This window comes from Triturus cristatus, chromosome 1_2, assembly GCF_964204655.1.
Source record: "Triturus cristatus chromosome 1_2, aTriCri1.1, whole genome shotgun sequence".
NCBI classification, from domain to species: domain Eukaryota; kingdom Metazoa; phylum Chordata; class Amphibia; order Caudata; family Salamandridae; genus Triturus; species Triturus cristatus.
Window position 1 is genome coordinate 769162205 of NC_140580.1, and position 13879 is coordinate 769176083.

At 45.7% G+C, this 13879-nt stretch overlaps 2 protein-coding genes across 3 annotated transcripts in view; one reads left to right on the plus strand and one right to left on the minus strand.

The window, feature by feature from the left end:
• WDFY4 (WDFY family member 4) overlaps positions 1-13879 on the minus strand; it is an 821140-nt gene that overhangs the window by 170628 nt on the left and 636633 nt on the right. The gene's annotated exons all lie outside the window — the stretch shown is intronic.
• The window catches only part of LRRC18 (leucine rich repeat containing 18), a 40400-nt gene continuing 27856 nt past the window's right edge, over positions 1336-13879 (plus strand). The window contains exons 1-2 of the mRNA XM_085608767.1: positions 1336-1468; positions 6626-6863. Of these exons, the coding sequence (XP_085464893.1) occupies positions 6853-6863 (11 nt within the window). The 5' untranslated portion in view covers positions 1336-1468; positions 6626-6852. The remainder of the gene's footprint in view (positions 1469-6625; positions 6864-13879) is intronic.

The window sequence follows — 13879 nt, forward strand, 5'->3', positions numbered from 1 at the left end:
GGTTAAGGAGGTGTAGTTGTATTTATTGTCTTTCAATAAAATATTAACTGCTCTGATTGTCTTTGTGCCTCTTCTATTAAAAATAATGGCCGCTACTTATGAACCACAACTCATTTGTTCTGTTATGTACATAATAAGGTTTCGTAATTCATCCAATTGTGATTCAATGTCTGACAGATGCAGCAAAAGCCTTGACGACAGATCCAAGCAGCCTTTATAAAAGAGAACAGACTCCGGTATACACTGTTACCTCGTGACATTGCGATCATGCCTTTCCTCTGCCACCTGTATCCTATAGGGCAGAGATCTGAATCCACCCTTTTTTGACCAGTTCCACCTTGGCCCTCATATTAGTCAGCACATGCCGCTTCCAGCAACCATCTGATAATAGTCAGTCAATATCTTTGAGGCCATAGCTCACATTATTCGGTGCTTGTCATTCTCCGCTTGTAATGTGGAGTGCTTGCCTCCGTTCCCCTACTTATGCTCGGCGTTCCTTGTCGTTTCTCTTATAAAATCCAGCTTGTTTCATCTTGCCCTATTATTACTAAAGGTTTTCTGTACTCCTTTACATAACCTGCGTGTCTCTTTTGCTGCAGAATGCTCAGAATGTTTCTTGGCCCTCTCATAAGAGCATCTGGAAGCCATCCACCATGGCAATCTGCTGTTGGGGTTTCTCCCTGTGTGGTAGTGTGTCTTAGTACACCTTCTGTTATATTCTAGCTCTCTGTGCCCCCACCCCATGATATTTAGTACTAGGGTATCTTGCCCCATAAAATATACTGTCTCTCTCTCTTTCTTTGCTGCATGATGTCATGAGTCTATTTCCTCCTGCACCTGATATTCAGTAGATCTCTCATTTCCTACAAGAATATAAAGGACACGGCTCCCCTTTCCCACCTCGCTACATTTTGTATCTCTCTAGAAGACGCCAGACCATAAAATTGGATGTCAGTTAGCCAGGAAACCGTCCACACACTGGCCCCTGTCAGCCAGCCCCTTTGGCACTGCCATATTGCCCTACATGCCAGCCCGACCCTGCATCCCTTGCCGCCTCTCGGTGATATACTGCCCGCCCCTCTCCGCATTAATCTCCTTGTCCCTCGCGCCCCCTCTTCGTGACATAATATATGTCCCTCTTGCCCTCCGACCCCAATACGTCAAGTGCGCCTCTCCTCCCGTCCTCGCGCCCCACTTCCTGTGTTTGGGCGGCCTGTGTCTGTCTCCTGGAGACAGGCCGCGGCTCCCGCTCAGCCGCGGCCCCGGCCCTGCTCTGTACACACCGGTTGCCTGGTGTAAATCTAGCCGTCAGATCTCCGTGACAGGAGATTGGACGGGGATAGGAACGCCCTGCTGGCCGCGGTCAGGCCCCAAAAACCTCACATAAACATTGCTAACTTCATTCATTCCCGCGCTCGATGCCGCAGCCTCCTCGTGAGAAGGAATCCAAGCTCACAGCAAACACAAGGTGAGTTTATAGCAACCAACCTGCCCCGGGCGCGTGAAACACCTCAGCTGCTCCGAGTGCTGGCACAGAGGGTGTGAGGGGCACAGTCCCGGAGAGAGAGAACATTCTTCAGGACCGAGGTGTGAGGGAGATGGGCGGGAAGGAGGTTAGGGCGATAAGCACAGAGTGAAAGACAGAGCAATTGGGGTCAGTCGGGAATAGCGTGGTGGGATTTGGAAATGAGTAAGAGGTGGGCATGAAACAGAGGTGCGCCGAGCAGTGAGTGAAGGAGGTGTCCGAGGTAGATGGAAATGATGGAGAAAGGTATTTGAAGAAAGGAGAATGTATACCCCTGAGGTTGCCAAGAGGATGTCCGAGATCCTGAATTCCCCTGTTGTTAGCGTGAGTACCATATCCAGTTAATTCTTTGCATTATGGCTCATGCACTTATAACCGGGTAGCCCTAAAACTGGCGACGTACCACGTAATATGCGCTGTACGTATATTCCGGGGGAGGGTGGCTATACACGGGTGATGGGGACTAGGTATGTGTGTTAATAAGGGAAGGGAGAAAGAGCGTGTGAGGACATTGCAACTACAATGTGACTGTGCGGAAAAAGCACCGGTGAACTAAAGGGGGCAGTGAGGCACCGCTGTAAACTGGAGACAGGCGAATAAAAGGCTCTTTTGGAACTCTCAGAAAGGTGTGTGTTGGGGGAGCAGGCTGCTGCTGCAGTCACCAGTGAAGGCGACGAAGTCAGGTAGAGGCTGTATTAAATAAAGCTAGGTGCAGTGCTTTAAATAGGCCGGTACTATCCGGTACTGAGTACCCGCACTTTTTTATTTTGAGAGAGCGATTACCGGCACTTCTCAAGAGGAATGTAATACTTCTAATTGGAGAGTACCGGCACTTCTCAAGAGGAATGTAATACTTCTAATTGGAGAGTACCGGCACTTCTCAGAAACAAGCAGGTACTCTGCTACAGAGTACCTGCACTTCTATTTTTCCATTTCAAGCACTAGAGCGGTGAGTCAGATCCGTCACTATAACCCCCCAAAGAGCTAAGTAAGGGGAAGAGACAGCACTGCAACTCTTGGAGGGTAAAGTGAAATGCGCTGCTGTACCCCAGGAGAAAGGATGTGATGTAACAAAAAAAGGTGTGGGTGAAAGACACATCTGTAACCACAGGCAAGGGTTTGATGCTATTACTCACAGTGCAGTGACCGATCCCTCACTCTCAGAGCGGCAGCGCTTGGTTAGCTTGCTGGTCACTATTGGTTTCTCTACTTATCGCAGGTATGTGACACGCTTGGCCCGGGTTCACCCTGACAGTAAGTAAACATGAGCTTTGGTAAAGCCTACCTGACGGAATTCGCTGCTTCTGGGTGCTGGATGGCAGCTGCTAACCCAATGCAGCATTAGTGATTATTAACCACTTCTATTGTCGAAGTTTATAATTTGCAAATTCGCAGCACGGCCAAACTTATCGCCTCCAGGCATGACCCTCTCAAAGCTGGGCACAGAGATGGTAAGGGTGCGAAAAGGAACCAATTGAATCCCCCACGACATCAAATACTGTCGTTTGAAAAGGAAAACAAATTGCTTTGCAGACAGAAGAGCCAGGAATTAATTCAGTGACAACTCCTCACCCCTTATGACAGACTGTCTCTGTTCCTACTCTCTCTTCCATGAGAAAAAACATGGACTTTAATCGAAACGGGGAATGAAACGAAAAAACGTGTAAATGGCAGCATTTGAAGGACATGCACACCCTCACCCCACCAACCCATGATACAATGCACCAACCCCTGCTGCACATCACTTTGCACAGCTGGCTTCTCTCCCAGAGAAGGACAGGCGATGTGACCTGCCCAAAGAGTACCATGAGTTTCCTGTCACGTCCTGGGTGTTCTTCATCTTATAGTATTCTCTGCTCTCCAGGCCCTTAAACAACCTTGGGCGCAATTAGTGCCCAACAGAGGTTCCTAATATTCATTCCTACAGAATCACAATGGAAGGAACCATAACTTCCTGCAGCACCCTCAACGATGGCCCATTCCAACATTGTGACACCCCCCCACACACACACACACACAAAAATGGTCCTTACTCTTTCTATTGCATCCTCAGGGACAGATCATTTCTTGTATGTAGAATTAGAGATTTAACACTCACCCCATGTGCCCTCTTCATGAATGGAACCTCCCTTCTCTCCATTTCTGTGGCGCAAAATTCTTCTACATATCCTCCTTTTGAGAGGGATAGTCTCTCGACGTGCCCTTCTCATAGATAGCAAAAGACACACAGATGATGGACGGAGTGCAGAGCAAATCAAACATTCACCCCCAGTCAAGAGATCTGGGTTAAGTCCATTGTTCATTTGCTCACTATGCCACCCCAGTTCAGACCAAGCCATATGCAAATCAGTCTTGACCCTGTTCCTCATGCAAACAGTGCAGCCCAAACTGCCAAGCCAGATTCTCCCGGACCGGAAACAAGCATCCTAGGACTGGTTTTGGGGCATCACCCCTCATTAGCCAGGCTAGCTTGAATCCAGTGGATAAAGGCCCAGATCTCTGTACTGGGGTGAATGTTTCATATTGTTCAACATTCCGTCCATCAATTGTTCTTTTTGCATTTGTCATCCCAGGTGGGACGGGTATGCCCAGACATGGGTCCCGTGCTCTCCATGCCACTTGAGTCAAGCTAGCCTGGTTGAGGAGGGGTGTTTTCCCGAAACTGGTCCCAGGATGCTTGTTTCCAGTCCAGAAAGGACCTGGCCTGGCAGTTCGGGCTGGGCTGTTCCCACGAGGAACAGGCTGAAGACTGATTTGCATATGGCTGGATTCAAACTGGAATGGCACGGGGAGCAAACAAATGATGGGTTTAGGACCAGATCTCTGTACTGGGGTGAATGTTTGACATTGTTCAACATTCTGTCCATCAGTTGTTCTTTTTGCACTTCTCATTGATGGAACATCATTTCGGTGTCCTCCTCATTAGAGGCATATTCACTCTAAGCATCCCCAGCCTGCTATCGAACTGAGAAATGTGGAAACTATTAGGACCCTTTCTACATGTTTAAATCAAATTTTCCTTTAAGGATTTCACTGATAGAAAGTGAAAATTCATCACAAACACTTTGTAGCACGTAGACTAGCATACAGCCAACGTTTGCATTGTAAAATTATAACAACTCATTCACACTTCTGTCATTCCTAAATATACATTATGATTAGCCACTTTGTGTTATTCAATGGCTAGCCAAAGCATGCACTGCTATGGAGACAGGGAAGATGAGACAAAAAATCTGTGCAAAGACAAATTCAGCCCTGGACATCTCAAGCTACAGGATTCCACTTACTACACACATTTTTCTAGGAATTTTAGTGATCGAAGACAGATGCTGGCTGGTCCTTACAACACAAAGGGTTCCATTGAATGCAGAGTTACATTATCAATAATTCCTGGAAGTTTAGAGTGACCAGTAGATGAACAGACAAAGGGTAAACCAAATATAAGTAATGATCACAGATACTAGTCACACAAAAAGAGCTAACACTGTTCAAGGGGGAATGTAAGGAAGTTCAAGATACTGAGACAGAGATCAAGTTCTCCAGAGGGAGGAGTGTGGAGGTAAGAGTTTCCTATCCCCTGACTAGGAATGAAACTTGTGAGATATGATAGGGATTCTAACGTAACTCAAATACCGTACACAAATCTTCCGCCTTGGGCTCCATGAAGTCTTATGTGGGAAGCACAACCACCTCAAGTAGATGATGGGTGTATGTGAGACTCTCTGAGAGCTGCCCACATGTATCCTGGACTCCAGCACTTGGCCGAAGGACACACATTGTAAGTGTGAGTATCCCACTTGCAAGCTATATATTTTTGTGGGCTCCTGAGGGCAGCCTGTAGGTCACAGAATGTGTGCGAGATACTCTAACAATTCTCTGTGGGGCACATATTGCGTGTGGACCTGTCTGAAAGTATCACAGGGAGCAATCTGTGTCTGAGATTCTGACAGCTGTACGCAAGGTATGCAGTGCCTTTTTGGACTAGGGCAGCTGTCCTTGAGACAAAGTCTGTGTGTACAGCTCCGACAGCCGCCCTTGAGACAGACACTGTGGGCGCGGCTTTGACAGCTGCCCTTGAGACAGACACTGTGGGCGCTGCTTTGACAGCTGCCCTTGAGACAGACACTGTGTGCGCGGCTCTGACAGCTGCCCTTGAGGCAAAGATTGTGTGTGCAGCTCCGACAGCCGCCCTTGCGACAGACACTGTGTGCGTGGCTCTGACAGCTGGCCTTGAGACAGAGATTGTGTGCGTGGCTCTGACAGCTGCCCTTGAGACAGAGATTGTGTTCACGGCTCTGAAAGTCGCCCTTGAGACAGAGCTTGTGTGCGCGGCTCTGATAGCTGCCCTTGAGACAGAGATTGTGTGCACGGCTCTGACAGCTGCCCTTGAGACAGAGATTGTGTGCACAGCTCTGACAGCTGCCTTTGAGACAGAGATTGTGGCCCTTGAAACAGAGATTGTTTGCGTGGCTCTGACAGCTGCCCTTGAGACAGAGATTGTGTGCGCGGCTCTGACACCCGCCCTTGAGACAGAGATTGTGTGGGCGGCTCTGACAGCTGCCCTTGAGACAGAGATTGTGTGGGCGGCTCTGACAGCTGCCCTTGAGACAGAGATTGTGTGTGCGGCTCTGAAAGCTGCCCTTGAGACAAAGATTGTGTGTGCAGCTCTGACAGCTGCCCTTGAGACAGAGATTGTGTGAGCGGCTCTGACAGCTGCCCTTGAATCACAGACTGTGTATGAAGATGTGACAGACTGGGACTGTGAGAGGCTAGGATAGCTGCCCTTTACACACAGCGTACAGGCTGATGGCAATATACAGGGCATGAATAATGTGGTATTCTCTTTAACATCTGTTACTAGGGCAAACCATCTGGATGTTGACAGCTGCCACTAGAGCACATAGTACATAAGGTCCACTCTGATATGTGAACAATAGCAACCTATGTGCTGACTGGTATGATACTCAAGCACAGGGCTGAGACGTGGAACTCCCTGACAGTACTCTAAGAGGCACAGAGAGTAGGAGACAGGTCCTCAGAGGGTGCGCACTCTGTGTGTTAATTTGTACTTAATCTCTTCTTTTTTATCTCTACTTCTAGGGCCTTATGAGCTCCTGCAGAGCTTCTATTCTCTGCAGAACGCCGAGGGCTCTGACAACAGGACAAAATGGCGTGAGGAACAGAGCCAGACATGAGACCTCAAGAATCCTGACATGAGAGAGCATTGCTGCCCTGGCACAACCCACAGAGCTGCTGTAAGACAGACCTAAGAGCTGCCCTCATTTACCACAGGCAGGCTCCAGAACGACAAGTTCCTCCCAATAATCATGGCTAATAAGTAAGTGAGACCAACAAAACAGATACCATTACAGCTACCCTACTGTAGACTCTTCAAAAATCTAATTTCTACCTTGGCAGTGTGTGTATAGAAAAAAATGTTATCACCAGATGACTCCGCTATCGAGGATACAAGATTCCAATCAATTTTCTCTTCTGGAAACTATTGTAATTAGACCTGTGTGGAGCTCACGGAGTTCCGACCAAAAAACTCTGTAAGTGACAGAGTGTGTTGGGTCACGCCGTTCGCGCAGATTTTTATCGCTGGGTGTTTTTCCCGCGTTGGAAAATCGGTGCGAACTGCACCATGTGCAGAGAAAGAGGGCGCTGCTTCTTTCAGCAACTCAAGTAGATATTCTACTCGATGCGAACGGAAGGCTTCTCAACGGGAGCGGTAGCAGCCATCCGCGACTGCCTGTGTGGAGAAATCTTGCCGAGAGGTGGTCTGGAGTAAGGTTTTCTTCGCTCGGGCTTGCCAACTTAACGTTGATGAGCGCGAGCGAGTTAAAAACTTTGCTACGTGGGGCAGAGTTTTTTCAGATCTCATCGTGTTACGCGGAACACAGAGTGGGAAAAACTCTGCAAGCAGAGCGGAATTTCACGCCCAGGCCTAATTGTAGTCTAGAGCTTTATCCTAATTGGCTAAATTGATGTAATGCACAATTGCAACTCCCAAAATGCACTGAGTTGTTAAATACAATCCTAACACTGGAGCATGGTGTTTCTTATTACCTGCTCTTTAAGAAAATTGGCAAAGGTAACAAATGTTGTCCCCCACACAATACATGTGCCAAAATCTAGAGTTGTGAACCCTTTTGAGCTGTGTCTGCTCTGACCTGTTCATAACAATCCTGATCACATGAACGTTTAGTGCACCCTAGGCTATGAAGAGCAAACCTAAAAATCAGTGGCTCGAGATCATTTAATCATGAGCCAGAAAAGCCTAAAATTAGCTGCCACTTAGATGCGATTACTTGGCCGTGTGCAGAACATTAACTTGCACTGCTTAGTTGTATAGAAATACATTTATGAAACCCAATCTCAAACAAAACAAGTCCATAAACGAGCAATCCTTAACAAACCCGCACTACAAACTACACACACAATAACTAGTCAAGGTAAAAGACAGGACACAACATTGATTTTTTTCCTTTTCCACTGTTTATCACTAAACAAGCAGATATGGAGGTCCTTATGTTCAGGGTATTTTCCACCACACTGTTTTTCTGGGAACCAGGTAACTGAAGGATGCCATCAAAACCAGGAAGCCTAATGTGTGCTAACTGGCTCTTCTGGTTCTTGTCGTTCAGCCTGTGTGATGAGGCCTCTCACTTACTTCCTCCAATGCCTCTCCCTTCCCTATTCTTGGCTCTTCACGGTTTGACAGTCACTGTTGAGCCAATCATTTGATTGTGCTCTGACCAAACTAGGCCTCAGGCATTTATGGGTAAATCATCGCATCACTCACAAATTATAGGTTTATCAAAGCCAGAAAGGCTCTTGCTTCCTGTCCCTATCGTTCTCTAGCTTCCCATTTAGGAGGGACTTGTTATTTTTGGTGAAAGTAGCCCATTGATGTCAGGAGGCCTATCCGACAGCCGAATCATGCATGGGACATATAAGGAACACGATTTCTTCTCTTTCAGCCAGAGAGTGTTACATTTTCTTACATCATATGGGGACAAATATTTCCCAAATGTCTTTGGATGAGGGTTAGTAGAGAATAAAGCACATCTCAAACTTACTTAGCCTGCGATAACTTGCCACCGGATTGTGCCCCATGGGCACCTGGTTAGATGTTATCAATCTCTATTTCCAATATATATTCAGACTTTGAAATTGATGACGCTTTAAGTGTAGTGTGCATTTACAGCACTTGGAGGAATTCAAAAATGTAAAGTTGTCTCAGTGATATTTTAGTTTCGTGTGTATGCATTGCACAACTGGTAGACGATACAATGATTCACTGTGGCTTGCTTTACACTGATGAAAAATCGAAGGAGTGACTTGGAGACCAAATATATCCGCATCACAAGGAACCTAAAATTGTTAAAATACCTAAACTGAACAAGTATGCAAACCAAGTTAGCCACCCACCCTCCTACCAACGAAGCTTGCAGATCCCCCAATTATCCTATGATAAGGTCTGTACTAACTCATTCGATGATTGATGCTGGTATTCAATGAAATAATAATTTTCTCTACAAAAGTTGGAATTAAAAACAAAAATTATTCCAATGTATTTGCATCCAATATTGTGTTTAAAGCTATGTATGAAGGCTACCACTACCGGCTACCATCTCAGCTGGACGTAGGCAAGCTGGTAAATTACCGCCGAGCCAGATCCGAGCCAATAGTTAATGTCAGTTCTAACAGAACTAAGTCCTGGAATTGTATGCTCTATAAATCATGCAACAAACTTCACTTAAAATATGATAAAATCTCTTTTTTTTTTTTAAAGTGCATTTTTTGAACAAGCAAAAGTTTTGACATTATTAAGTCGCGTTTTATCACTGCAGTGAGAGCTACTTATTAAAAGCGATAGCTTTTAAACATGAACTTAGAACTATGCCCACCATCGTCCGGCGACAATGCCATTAGTGAACTAGCAAGTAAGGCAGTGGTCATGTGCATCCTATATGTGGCTCACAGTCTTATAGATAAGCTTTATAGTCTATTAAGTCAAACTCAATATGTTTGTACAGCTTGTATTCTGAAAACACACATTTGAAGGTGCTTTGATATGCAGTAATGAAGAAAGAGGGGGAACGGTGAAATCAAATAATTGCCTGAGATCACACAGTTTGTTTAAGTGGACAAGCCTGGATTATTTACAGTTTTTCTGGTTTCACTGTCTATTTGCCGTTGCTTTTGAACTCAAATGCTAATTTTATTTATTTATTTTATTTATAAAGGTTTGTATAGCGCAAACATGACCCTAGTGGGTATCAAAGCGCTTTACAAGAAGGAAGGGTAGGGTATAATTGAAATAACTTAAATGATCACATATATGAATGAAGTAAAGGACCTTGAGAATACACAAAATTCTACGCTTGTTATCAGTGGTAGTCAGCGAAGAAAATGTCTGGCAACATAAAAAGAGTCACTGGTATGGTTACAATCAATAAAACACAGAAGTGATAGCTTAGTACTTTGTTTTTAACTCATTGTGCATAAGGGCAGATTGAGGGTGTCAGAAGCTATATGAAAGCTTGGCTCGGTTTGGGCTCAAAGAGCTATCAGACACAACCAGCTATGAGGTACACCATAGCGACCCTACTACACGGATCATGAACAAAATTGGGAGCATGGTCAATGAAAGTATGGTGAATGACTGGATTACCAAACACGAGGCGGAATTCCTCGTTAACGCCGACCCAAGGACACCAAGGTTTTACGCCCTACCCAAAATCCACAAAAATAGGGTGCCCCCTCCAGGGAGACCAATAGTGTCTAGTATTGGATCTGCACTGGAACCACTGTCGCAATTTTCATCTACACGAGCATCCCCCAAAGACGTACTTTGGCAGTCGTTGAACAAATCATTTGAATCAAGACTGGATTTACATGACCCCAAGACATTTTATTATGGAGTGTGCAGAGATGGCACTAACCGAAAAAAAATCGAGTTCGAGAAGGTCCTGTACCATCAGATCAACGGCATGTCCATGGGCAGCACCTTTGCCCCGAGCATGGCGTGCCTGTATGTTCACCAATTTGAAGAAGACCACATCTTCAATCCAAACAACCCCTTTGCTCCACAATTGAAGACCTGGAAGCGTTACATGGATGATATTTTCATCGTATGGCAAAGGACTCCAGAAGAAGCTTCAGTGTTTGTCCAGTGGGTTAATAGTAAAGACGAACATCTTAACTTCACTCACACTATTGAAAAGAACCAAGCAATCTTCCTAGATCTGGATATCACTCTGGCGAATGAAGGGATCGCCACAAAAGTACATATCAAACCTACTGATAGGAATAGTTTACTGCTATACGAAAGCTATCATCGGAGGGCACTGCGTCAAAACCTGCCAGTGGGACAATTCCTCGGGGTCTGGAGAAACTGCCCTGACATAGAAGTGTTCAAGGAACAGGCAGAACACTTGGAAACCAAACTCCTGGAAAGACACAACCCAAAGAAAATGATCAGAAAAGCCAAGAAAAGGGCTAGAAATAACAATCGGAAAGCACTGCTGGACACTGCACCCAAAGAAAAAGCTGAGAGGGTGGTACGCGTAACAACATGTACTCCTGTATCAAACAGGGTTCAGAATATAATAAAGAAAAAATTGCCAATTTTGAATAGCGGACAGAGACAGTGGGAACTCCCCCTCTTTGCCTTCAAGAGGAGTAGAAATCTCCGTGATGATTTGGTACACTCTAAAATTCAGCACCAGGATGATGGAGGTCAAACCACACTCTGGAGTCAACCAAAGCCCACAGGCCATTTCCCATGTGGAAATTGTGTATCTTGCGCATTACTACAAAAGAAGTTGACATCGGTACAAACAACCCGTGGAAGCTGAAGTACTTCAGCAACTGCAATACCGAAAATGTACGTTACCTCTTAACATGCCCATGCAACCTCAGATACGTGGGGATGACCACAAGGAAAGTGAAGACACGAATCAACGAACACTGAAGTACCATCCGGTGCAAAAAGTCAAATACTACACTAACGAAACACTTCTTCTGAATCAGATCTACAATGGGTAGTGCTGGAAGTGATGAGAAAACAGAAAACCGACATCACCAGGAGCCTGCATGTCAGGGAACAACGTTGGGTGTATCGCTTACGCACATGGGACACTGTTCTAAATGATGAAATCCCATGGCTGCAGATGGCACGATAGCCTCAACCTTATGATGCATCTTACTTTAACCTCAATACACTCAATAGTTGCCAATATGGACATCATGTCATAATCCATGGGTCTAAGAAATCCAGGGAACTCATGGCTACAACAACACCCCCCGGTGAAAAAACCCCTACCTTCCATAGGGTGATGAATTAAACAAGCAAAAACATCAAACACCGTTACAATGCTCACACTGTGCATGAACAACCCCACACTAACAGACAAGAACTGTTGCAGTATATGACGACTAATGCAAACCTTGTGCACCAAATTACGTACGCTATGCTCCCACCCTAGCGCACAAACAGGACACAAACTTCAACTGAAAAGTTGCAGTAACGTAGTGGCACTTTTTAACTAAATATCGAGTGACAACACCAGAGGAACCAACACCCCCCCCCCCCGATCTGAGTTTTTAACCACGAGCCTCCATAGACCCATCAATCATGGAGGGATATGCTTTACACTACTCAGGGGTTCTGGATATCCTGTCTGTACACATGGCCTTTAGTAGAATCCTCGTGCATACCAGCTGCGTAAATCAGGGTAATGCCATAGGGAATAGCCCTTAGTGCTCAGCAGGAATTATTTAATGGTTTAAATCCTGCCGGTGTAAAAGTCCTTAAGTGTTTTGGAACCTCTTATACACAGTAGAACGAGTCTCCCGACCCGTTCAGTCCGGCAGAAGTCCAGGCAGCTCCTGACTTTGTTCTGTGCCTTTGACGTTCATGTAACGCTAACCGGCAGCACCGCGACTCTGTCCCTGACCACGCCTACCGATGGGGGAACGATACAGAGGGCGCACGCAACCAAGGCAGGAAGCTGCTACGACTCACCTCCGGTAATAAACGCCCATAACCAGGCAGTCAGGCACTAGCCAGCGGGGACACTGGATCCCACTTAGGTGCTTCCAATATAACTCAATTGGCACTAATTACACACGCAGGAGGACTATTTAAGGTCCCAAAAAACCCACTTCCATTTACCGACGGGGAGGCGAAGAGGACACAACAAGGTTACACAGTGGAAGGCACACCGAGAGACAGTAAGAGTGTGAATATGATGTAGATGTGGGCGCGTGCGAAACGCCCTGATGTAGGTAGTGTCTCTACCTACACTAGAAACCTGTTGTTTTTTTTTAAGTATCTTATGTGTCAACCTGATCTAGTAACATCCAGTTATTTTGCTTTCCCTCCCACTTTCCCAGAATGTCAATAGAGGGGCCTTCCGCCGTGACCTCCCATGGAGAAAGTAGGTTAGAGTTCTAGGGTGAGTTATGAGAGACGTTCTCTCACAGTTCGTTAAGAAGTGCACACACGTGTCATGCACTTTTAAACCACCATGCACGATAAACTGTGTAGTGATGGATGGTTACCCGTGTAACAACCAGCAGAAACCTACATATCATGTCTGTTTGTTTTCTGTCTTTCTACAGGCTAGACTTGGAGTCCCATATCAGTGGGGATAGCGATAATTCATACCCCATATAGTGGTTGATCTTTATTTAATTATTTAATTATAAAGACGGAGCCCCATTAGATATACGGTCCTGATGGATGCCACGTACCCGCATGGGACATTGAGCAGAAACATGTTGACCACAAACACAGTGAAGGGATAATTATTCCCCGAGTCACCGCACACTTCTTTTAATACCATACAGTTGCCCAATAAATTAAAACTAATCTTTATGACAACTGTAATGTTTTTTAGATCACTTTCACTACTAACGGGCCCCCACTTAGTTTAGAAGTGCATCCCTGTTGTCAGGTGTATGCCCACCCTCTATCAAACCGAGTTTTTAGAGGGCGAGGACGGCCTATGATTAAGCATGACACCAGGTGGTGTGTGAGACCAGTCCTTCACTTTTCATAAGATGCCCCCACCAATCACGCATCCTTAGGCACCTGTAGACCACTTGACTAGGAGCAGCCCCATTTGTGTTCAAATCATAAAAAGAGTCACTGGTATGGTTACAATCAATAAAACACAGAAGTGATAGCTTAGTACTTTGTTTTTAACTCATTGTGCATAAGGGCAGATCGAGGGTGTCAGACAGAAGCTATATGAAAGCTCGGCTCGGTTTGGGCTCGAAGATCCAAGAGCATCTGGCTCAAGCTTCCAGTGGCTCGCCCACCTCTACACTCAACCTTGC